The sequence below is a fragment of the Scomber japonicus genome, chromosome 11 (assembly GCF_027409825.1).
Source record: "Scomber japonicus isolate fScoJap1 chromosome 11, fScoJap1.pri, whole genome shotgun sequence".
Classification (NCBI taxonomy): domain Eukaryota; kingdom Metazoa; phylum Chordata; class Actinopteri; order Scombriformes; family Scombridae; genus Scomber; species Scomber japonicus.
Window position 1 is genome coordinate 17,919,917 of NC_070588.1, and position 10,065 is coordinate 17,929,981.

The window sequence follows — 10,065 nt, forward strand, 5'->3', positions numbered from 1 at the left end:
ATAACTCTCTTTATTTCCATTACTCCACTGTTCTTTTCTTTTTTATTATTGATTTGACTTCTGTCTTACCCAGATTTCTTTTAACTACGATGACTACTGATGTTTGGGCTTGTTTTGTATATTTATCTGCGAGTTTGTTTCCACATGTTCAGGTACCCAAACAAATCTAACATGTATTCCTACTTTCTTAATTCTATAAATCATTATTAATAGTTCACAGATACGACTGTGTCTCCCACTTGAAATACCGGTTTGTCTTTTTAAAGTTGAAAGAGAATCTGTACATATTATTACCCTAACTGGCTTGACTCCTTCTACCCATTGTAATGCCATGATTTTTGCTATTAGTCCTGCAGGGAAAAAAATCTTGCTGCCTTTTTCACAACAAATGCTGCAACTGATTTACCTGTTTCTGACTGTTAAAAAAAACATATGTAAATATTTGTAAATACCCATAATATTTGTAAATTCATGCCATTAAACAACTCTCACCCTTTTGGTTCTTATTGTATTTTGTAATGTTGTGTCTATTTAGGTTTGGTATTAGTAGATTTGCTTTTATCAGTTCAGTTGCTATTAGCCATGGAGGATGCAGTGGAAGAACCACAGATGGGAAAAGCTTTTTACTAGTAATCCCCTACTTTCCTGCTATCTTATCTACACTGCAATAGATTATGGCTGCAGAGCATATTCTTAGTGCTGTACTTTGATGTCAACATTTAAATCCCCAACTTCAAGACCATGATTCTACTTTACCATTGGCATTTTGCAAACTTTTAACAACATGTGATTCCATTATGCCTCATCATCAGCAAATAAAAACCTTCCTATTGCTGTATCAACTGACTCATATATGTCATAGGTGGTAATAAAAATAAAATTGGACTAATCACACTCCCTGGATGAACCATTCTCTAGTTGTTACTATTAATTCTTATTTTTCTATGACTAAGACAGTCTTTGATCCACCTACATTTCCACTTCAGTTCCTTAAGTTTAATTCATACACCTTCTTTCCACAACAAATCATAAGTTTTCTCCACATCAAAGATGACAGTAGCCATTGTTTCTTTGTCAGCTTGTGCTTTTCTAATGTCTGACTGTAAAGGAATAATTTGATCCATTATAGGCCTTTCTTTCCTGAAACCACTTTGATATATAGATAATAAGGTCTGCTATTCAATAATAGCTTAACCAACTACCATTTTTTCCATAATCTTACCTAAATGAGATGTTAAAGCTTGGTCTATAATTTGTTGCTGTAACTGAGTCTTTCAATGGTTGCCTATAATTGGATTGATGACTGCTAATTTCCATCTATGTGGTATCTTACCTTCCTATCAAATTGTAGTTCTAATAGTGCATTGTCATTAAGATGTTTCAACATTGCATAACTTATTTATTTTTTCCCAGAGATGTAACATTTGTCTTAGCCTATTTATTGCTCTCTTTAGTTCACTGAGTAAACAAAGCAAATTCAAACTGTCTTCCTGCTCTACATTAGGCCTACTCCCTGTTTTGATGCTGTCTCTTTGTTTTTTTCCTTCTCCCTTTTATCATCCTCTGTAAGATACTCATTAGTATGAATTTTTGCTGGCACTTAAACCATCATATTAGCCTTTTCTTCATCACTAACAGCCAACATCCCTTCATAGTTGAGTAATGGATAACTCCAATTGCTTTTTGCTCCTCTCATCTTTTTAATTGCCCCCACGTATACCTCATTAATAGGCATACTTCTCCCTATGGTTTCACAATATTCTTTCAATAATTCCTTTTAACTTATCTAATTATTTTCCTTACCTTTGACTGTTCTCTTTTATATTCTATAAATGTATTCAAGTTCATAGATTTTTCAAACTCTTTTAATGCTTTATTATGACTTTTTATTGCTTGTTTGCACTCTGCTGTCCACTAAGGCACTAACTTTTTTTCCATCCTGATCTCTCTACAGTAGTTTGCTTTGCAGACTTTCTCTGTAGGCTAGTTGTCAAGTTCTCATTTTGCCTAGTTTGACCACATCTGTCTCTCCTTACAATAAGCTGCAGTGTGACCATATTTCTGACGTTTATAACATCTCAGAGGCGGGGGGAAATGTATAATCTCACATTATATTTCATATAAACAATTGATATTTACTTGGGAAGAGTCCACCCTTTCACCCTGTCTCCAAGTTTTTGATATCTTCCCTCCTCTGAAACTATACTTTAACTTTTGCAAAACCTCAATAATTTTATTTCATATATAATTCCCCTTTTTTAAGACCTTTACCTCTCTGCTCCTCACTTTTGTTATCAGACGACTTCGATCACTACGCACTTTCTCGATCTCTCCATAGCGAGATATAGCTACATGTCCTTCCTTAAATCTAATTAAAACTTTCAAATCGTCTTCATCCATTTTTCTGTGCACAACCCTCTCTTTTTCATTCCTGTCATCCGCTATCTTGACTGAGCTCTTCTCGCTTTAGCTTTCCCTTTACGACGCGATATAATCTCAGTCCAATCTTTATTTGTATCTTTAACACTTCCTTCTGTCCAGACCCGCCCAGACATTCACGCTCCTTCTGAACGCATAGGTTTTTCGATATCGTAATAATTCACAAAACCGAAGGCTATGTTGGCATTTTAAGACTCTGTACTACTCCTTTACACACTTTCTACTTGTCTCACTCAGTTAAGCCTGTATATCATTTATAACAGGCTCTTCTTGTGTTTTCTGCAGAGCCCGGATAGCTCAGTCGGTAGAGCATCAGACTTTTAATCTGAGGGTCCAGGGTTCAAGTCCCTGTTCGGGCGGTAATTTTTTTCTTCACTTTCACAACATGAAAACAGTATGAACGCATATAGTGCAAGATTGGTGCTTATCTAAAATAAGCAACACAACGTAACATATCAACTTTTAGTAAGCTGAGCTTCAGTAGAATCAAAACAGCACTCCTGGTAAATGTATAAGACGTCTAAAGCCCTTAAAATTGCCCTCAACCTGTGCCAAACATTAAACCATTTCATTTACAGCTGGTCATTGGACTGGAACTATTATTACACACAGTGAGACCTCACATTATCTTACTGTAGGAGTTGTTGTTTATGAAACAATCTAACTAATTTGGGGATTAAACTCACTCATAAACAAATAACAGCAACACTGTAATTTACCTGAGATAATCATGGGTATTATCTCAGGACAGTGACTGGGAACACATATAAAGCTAGTTGTTAGTGCAGGTAAAATGGCAACACTGAGGACACATCTGACTGGCAAAGATGGAGCGGATTATCCTCGTATGCGTGATATTCACCTGTCTCTCAGTCGTGCATGCTCAGGTAAATATACATGGGACCGTAGAGAGTCTGAGATTTTAAATTCAACAGAATAACAAACAACTGTCCTTTTTGTGTTTTTTGCAGAAATTTCTGTTCAGCTCAAGATGGGGACCCAGGGGTTATAAAGGTAAATTTGGACTTGCTTGAAATTTTAATTTGTATCTCTACTGGGAAACTGACACACCTGATTTACACCTCTCTTCTTTTTAAGAGCATGAAGAGCGTGGAGATGGGACGGCAATGGATGAAATTATTAAAGCTAATGCGTTCCAAGGTAAGTTTCACACATTTTTTTGCTTGATTTAATTATTTTGCAGCTTGCACAACATACTGTAACAAATTAGGTCCTTTTGCTCTGCCTAGAACAATTTAATTTCCCCTGATTTCTGTCTTAGGGTCACAAATCATAGATGGCTCTGCCAGTCTCAGAGAGGGAGACATTGCTGTGTCTAGTGGAAAGCGCTCCAAAGTCTGCTTTGCACGCACCTGCACCTGGCCTAAGTCTGTGGATGGACATGTCTACATTGCATACAGAATGTCACCTGAATACTGTATGTTAATATGGAAATAGTTGTGATACATTATAGTCTGATACTTTGTGAGATTCATCATTGTGTTATTGAATTATTTACTAATTCTATGTACCCTGTCCATTCTGTTTAAACAAATGAACAGCTGAGATCGAGACAAAGATGATAAAGAAAGGAATGGAGAACATAGAGAAAGATACGTGTGTGCGGTTTGTTCCCCAGACACACCAGCGAGACTTCATCGACATCCAGCAGAAGTCTGGGTGAGAACTGTTGCTTGGAGAGTTTAACTCCATCATGTAATAGACCTGTTTTTAAATATGACTTGTTAGAAAAGTTGGAGGGATGTGGAATATTTTGATTTTCATTTCAGTTTGAGCAGCAGCACATTTTTAGAAAAATGAGAACAATTGAAATGGATACATTGTTTAAACTCCAAGAAGTGTTTTTTCAGTCAGTAATTATTTAATCTTTGCTTTCCTCCTAATCTGGAAATGATTCTAATTATGCTGTGTCTGTGTGTGCATGTTAATCCAGGTGTTGGTCCTACCTTGGTGTGCGTGGTGGAAGACAGACTGTGTCTCTCCAGAGCCCCAGCTGCTTCGGCGGTGTTGGCGTGATTTCCCATGAGTTCATGCATGCCCTGGGCTTTGTGCATGAGCAGTCACGCGTCGACCGGGACAAATATGTCACCATCATGTGGCCAAACATTTGGAGGGGTAATTTCAAAGGGGCGGGATAGAGGCTGGCATTGGAGAGTGAGATCTCCAGAAATTTTAGATAAAAAAATATTTACAATGAACTGCATTTGTATAGCAGGTTTGAAACAAAGATGAGAAATGGTCATGTTTTCCAATTTCCAACAGATCGTGTGAGGAACTTTGAGAAATTCAAGACTGACAATATGAACCTTCCATATGACTATGGCTCAATCATGCACTTTGGAATGTAAGTAATAATTTGGTGCTGATCACTAGATATCTTGTAATGTGTTGAATGTATAATATTATAATATATAATATGAATATGTTTAGGTATGCCTACTCTCAGGATGGGAAGCCTACTATCATGCCTAAGAACAGAAAGGACATAAAGCTGGGCCAAGCAATGTCTCTCAGCCACATCGATAAGTTGAAAATCAACAGGCTTTATAAATGTGGTTGGTACCAAACATTCTGAAATCACAGACAGTTATTATTTAAGTAACTGTTGTTTGATTGGTGAGACTGCAAAACATACTGTTGAATGAGCAAATAATATGATGTTATTCTGTCTCTCTTCTAAGGTGGCAAGGATGATTACTGACCAGTCTGAACTGAGGTGAAACAGGAGTGCACTCAAAGCCAATGCAGTCAAATTAAATCATGTAAACAGTTACAATAAAGATTGATTCAAGCTTTCTACCAGTATCTCCTCTGTGTGCATTCAGTCTTTAGTGTTTAAATGAGCCATTTCTCATGAGACAGAGTAGGCAAGAGCACTTTGGTTGTAGCAAAGAGAATAAAGCAGTTCAAAATTACATTGCTTTGTATAAAAAGTTGTCAATTGTCTACCCAAGTTTTACAGCATTTCATAAATCAGTAAGAGATGATTTGAATGTGAAGAAGATTTAATCCTACTTGTGTGCATACTTGCGTACATATTTAATTGAGGGGTATAGTGAAGGAAGACTGAAGAAACTGGTGGCCTAAACTCAGATGTTTACATTTTATAGTCCGAAATGCTGTAACCATGGATAGTTTTCCTAAACTGCTGACACTGGGATTCTTCTCTCAGTCAACACCCTTCAAATTGACCCCTTGATAAAACTAGAAACAATATTTGGACAAGGATAAGTTTTTGTCTTTATGTATTTACCTTATGTGACAAAATGATTGCTGTCAACATAGTTATCAACCGATTGTTTATCACAAAATCACAGGTTGCCAGCTCCGTCGTAGACAAATTGATGGTCTGTTGGATCGGGTAGACAGTTATTCATTCTGCTGATCGCAACTGCTGGGCTGTAGCACTCCAACAGCAAAACACCTTTCACTGTCTAATTTTTGAAAGTGCTGAATCTTATATGCGATAAGTAGAGCTGTTACAGATCAGCAGTGGACTTGAGTTAATTACATACGCTGGATGATGAGGGGTTTTAATCATGCTTCATCACAGAAAATGTGCCCAATCAGTACAGAGCAGTAGATATATAGATTCGGTGGAGGTGACGAGTTCATTTAGCTGTTGTGTTGGAAGACTGCGGGCTGAAACTGGTGTTATCAGTCTGAACCACAACTATGCTTTCTACCATGATGCTTCTGGGTATTTTATTTGGCTTGCTAACCCAGGCGTACACTCTACCTGTTAAGGTCAGTACCAAGAAAAATCATTTTAGAGCAGATACCCCTATTGTAATGGTTTGCAGCCAAAATATATAATGCACAATTGTGTTGCAGAATTCTACTGGAGTACACGAGGGAAAAGTGAGGTTAAAAAGGAAATACTCAGGTGGGCTCTTTAATTAAGTTATTTATATCTTTATGCATTTTATCACACATGTAATAAATGATTCTTTACATCTAATTTTGGAGACCAAAGGCTGACAATTAAATCTTTCACTGTTTGATTTATATTCAGATGAACTTCCAGATTGGGATGAAATGAATATAATGGACAAAATCATGGAAGTCAATAGCAGTAAGTAATATGTATACAATACATAATGGTACTAATTAAAGATAACTACTATACCCTGAACTCAATAAAATGTTTTTTTTCACTTCAGGATTGCGACCCCCTCGAGGAATGTCATTCAAAGAAGGCGACATTGCCAGCTCGTATATACGCAGTGCAATAACGTGCCCTGGTAATACCTGTCTGTGGCCTAAATCAGTTGATGGATTTGTTTATGTTCCATACATCATCTCTCCAGTTTATGGTATGAATCTGCAGATTTGCAGTAACAAAAATGCTCATAGTTCATATCTGTTTTGTTTAATTCAGCTTTCAATTGTTTTGTACAACAGACGACATGGACAGAATCACCATAGAAACTGGGATGCAAGACATTTCCTCTGGAACATGCATTAAATTTGTTCCACGCACTCATGAAGCCAGCTTTCTTGATATTCAGCCTAGATATGGGTAAGCATGATTCCTGATAACTGCCTTGATTTGAATGTATGAGTCATTTGTGGTGTTTTTGCACTGTAGTAATTTCAGTTGAATTAATTGGATTATTCCTGTTGTGCTCAAAGCTGCTGGTCTTTCCTGGGGCACACTGGAGGAAGCCAGACCCTGTCGCTGCAGACTCCTGGGTGCATGTGGTCAGGGGTGGCTTCCCATGAGTTCATGCATGCGCTTGGTTTTGTACACGAGCAGTCTCGCTCAGATCGAGACCACTATGTCACAATTGTATGGAAAAACATCATGCCAGGTTAGGATCAATAATTTAATCTCTTACATTCTGAAAGCTATTTCTTCACCTTGTTTGTACTTTTTCATCAAATGAGTCTTTCTTAGATTAACAATTTCACACCTGTCTTTCATTTTTTGTGTTTTTTGACAGACTATATAAGTAACTTCAGAAAACATATGACAAACAATCTCAACAGCCCATATGACTACAGCTCTGTCATGCATTATGGAAGGTGAGCTACTTTGTCAGGCAACATATAGTTTGTGCTCTGCTGGGGTGTTACAATACTATATACTTTATCTAATTTTGATGCAGGTATGCCTTCTCTGAAGACGGTGGACCAACTATAATCCCCAAACCTGATCCCTACATTCCCATTGGCCAGCGAGATGGACCAAGTGCTCTAGATCTTCATAAAATAAATGTCCTATATGACTGCGGTAAGAGAACTAACATATACACCTGCTAAAAATATATATTACTTCATTCAAAATGACTGACTGAAATTTCTCTCTACGCCCCACTATAGGTGCCAATGAGTAACTAAATCCAGAGAGTTACCTTCTGCCATACAATTGTCATAATTAATAGTTTAAAGCTGCACCTCTGTAATGTAACTGTGATGCACTAACAAGATTTACATGTCTGCAACTGCATCCAATGTCATAATAGTACCCAGTACTCAGTACTCAGCTTCTGCTAACTTTGATTAAATAACACTAATGAGTCTGCTTTACACATCTTTAACATGATAGATTTAACTGTGTCTTACAGAGATGGGCTACAAATCAGGTGTATGGGTTTTATGATGTTGCTTTGTGCTAGTTTAGTATTACTGAACTAGGAATATGGATTAGAAACTATACATTAAATGTATTCTTGACCTTCCCTGCTGAACTCCCCTTTTTCTGCCTTGCCTTTTCATAAAATACACTCCACTGCCATGAAACCCTCTACATATCAACAGCTTTTAAAGAGTCAAATCAAATAAAACTGCTTTTTGCACCACTGGCTTTGGAGGTTCTTTATTTTGTCCTGCAACCTGAATGAGAGAGATGCTTTTTTCATGCAGGGTAAAAAGAACAAAACAAAACACAAGTATTCATCCACTGAGAAGCAACTAGCTGCTAAGAGTACTCTTACACTGGAATTAACAGCCATTACCATCTCCTTATCCACACGTCTCTGGTTGTCTGCTCCTCAGTGTCTTAGTTTTAGCTGCAGTGGAAGATTGATGAAATGAAGAAAAAACAAGAAAAGAGCGCAGCAATGACTGTTAACAAAATGGTACAGTGTCAATGACATTCACTTCCAGTGCCCATTAGGTGTCTTAGGTTCTCTTCCAATCATGGTTTTGTTGCTTCAAGGTGAATAGTGGGTGAACATCTTTTGACAAATAAAACTAAATTATCTGACTTATATGAATATCACATATCACCAGTTAAAGGCATTGATTTCTTCTTATTATGTGCTATGTTATGAAAAAGTGGCATATGAAAGATTTATACTTCCTTTGCCTCGTTGTATCACTTTTTCTTAATCCAAACGAAGATGACAGCTGCACAACCTCCTCTCTCAATTACAGTGTGAGCCAAAATCAAATATTTGTATTGGTCTAATTTGAGGTTTCATAAGGGTAAATTATCCTTTTAAATTAAATTACTTGTTAACATTTTTACTGTGTTCTATGTTGTTTTTTTTTCTTTTTAAAATGATTGTAGTAGGCCTATAATTGTACACATTTTTTCCCCACCTAATTAATTTGTTTTTGTCATTTATGTGAAGGTCTAGTTTCTGGTAGTAACAATGTTAGGGAGTAATTAGTTGTAGTTGTATGTAATGGCGTTACATAATTTAATTACAAAATAAATGTAACTGTAATCCGTGCACTTAAATTATACTTACTTATGAAAATGTTGACGATTATAAAGGGGGTTACATCTAAATTATTTTCCTTTTCCTTTAAGATTTTGCTCAGGAAGAGGGTTTTTCCCTTATTTTTTAATACTTAACATGTTATTGCTGTTTTTAATTATTTGAAATATATATATATATAGACACATTTTGTAAATAAATCATGACGTTTGTTAAATGGTGTGACAGTACCAATTAAGCCCATGCCAGATGTTTGACATTTTCATAAAATATCTTAATTTTATTTTACAAAATCTACATGGACTAATGAATACATTTTCAAATGAGAGATAAATCTTGTTTTATAACAAATGATCTCCCTTGTAAATCATGTCAGTATCCATGACAAACACCTGAACTTAGATTCTGGTGCTTAATGGGTACACTTACCCTATAATGTTTGAAAACATTCATTATAAAATTAGAAAAGTAATCAAATGTAATAACTTACATTACTTTGAGTAATTGAAATAGGTTAATTTCTAATTACGTTTTAAATAGAGTAACTAGTAATCTGTAACCTATTACATTTCCAAAGTAACCTTCTCCAGCCCTGTTCTGACAGTAAACTGAATATCTTTGGGTGGTTGGTTATCATATGGTTAAACATGAGAGACATTTTGCAAAGTTTTTTTTATACACAAATAATTGATTAATCGAGAAAAAATATTAGGACAAGGAGATTAATTAGAAAATAATCGTTAAATGTCGTCTTAAAAACGTGTGAAGGAGGAACACAGAGGGTGTATAATCACAGTGGCCACAGCACTGCACGTATCCAATGGCAACAGGCCCTATGTGAGGGACACAGACACACAAACACAGATACACACACACACACACACACAATACTTATATAGGTTAGCTGGCTAGCAGCAGACGTAAAAATCAGTTG

At 36.3% G+C, this 10,065-nt stretch overlaps 2 protein-coding genes and 1 non-coding gene across 3 annotated transcripts; all 3 read left to right on the forward strand.

Annotated features, from left to right (window-relative positions):
• The first annotated feature begins 2,725 nt into the window (after positions 1 to 2,725).
• On the forward strand, positions 2,726 to 2,798 carry trnak-uuu (transfer RNA lysine (anticodon UUU)). The gene has a single exon. It is a non-coding gene; the product is annotated as a tRNA-Lys (tRNA).
• Positions 2,799 to 3,266: 468 nt separating this feature from the next.
• On the forward strand, positions 3,267 to 5,161 carry LOC128367636 (hatching enzyme 1.2). The gene is made up of 9 exons (XM_053328250.1): positions 3,267 to 3,326; positions 3,411 to 3,453; positions 3,538 to 3,600; positions 3,722 to 3,877; positions 4,002 to 4,119; positions 4,394 to 4,575; positions 4,723 to 4,804; positions 4,891 to 5,015; positions 5,142 to 5,161. The coding sequence occupies exons 1-9, from the start codon at positions 3,267 to 3,269 to the stop codon at positions 5,159 to 5,161; spliced, it is 849 nt and encodes a 282-aa protein (XP_053184225.1).
• Positions 5,162 to 6,135: 974 nt separating this feature from the next.
• On the forward strand, positions 6,136 to 7,725 carry hce2l1 (high choriolytic enzyme 2-like 1). Its single transcript, XM_053328251.1, has 8 exons — positions 6,136 to 6,207; positions 6,295 to 6,346; positions 6,476 to 6,535; positions 6,624 to 6,776; positions 6,865 to 6,982; positions 7,096 to 7,274; positions 7,407 to 7,488; positions 7,572 to 7,725. Exons 1-8 carry the CDS (start codon positions 6,136 to 6,138, stop codon positions 7,723 to 7,725), a joined length of 870 nt encoding a protein of 289 aa, XP_053184226.1.
• The last annotated feature ends 2,340 nt before the right edge of the window (positions 7,726 to 10,065 follow it).

Coding starts and splice junctions, on each gene's coding strand:
- LOC128367636 (XM_053328250.1), top strand. CDS start 3,267: ATGGAGCGGATTATCCTCGTATGCGTGATATTCACCTGTCTCTCAGTC. Junction 3,878..4,001: donor CAGAATGTCACCTGAATACT/GTATGTTAATAT, acceptor ACAAATGAACAG/CTGAGATCGAGACAAAGATG. Junction 4,120..4,393: donor GACATCCAGCAGAAGTCTGG/GTGAGAACTGTT, acceptor ATGTTAATCCAG/GTGTTGGTCCTACCTTGGTG.
- hce2l1 (XM_053328251.1), top strand. CDS start 6,136: ATGCTTTCTACCATGATGCTTCTGGGTATTTTATTTGGCTTGCTAACC. Junction 6,208..6,294: donor CGTACACTCTACCTGTTAAG/GTCAGTACCAAG, acceptor ATTGTGTTGCAG/AATTCTACTGGAGTACACGA. Junction 7,275..7,406: donor ATGGAAAAACATCATGCCAG/GTTAGGATCAAT, acceptor GTTTTTTGACAG/ACTATATAAGTAACTTCAGA.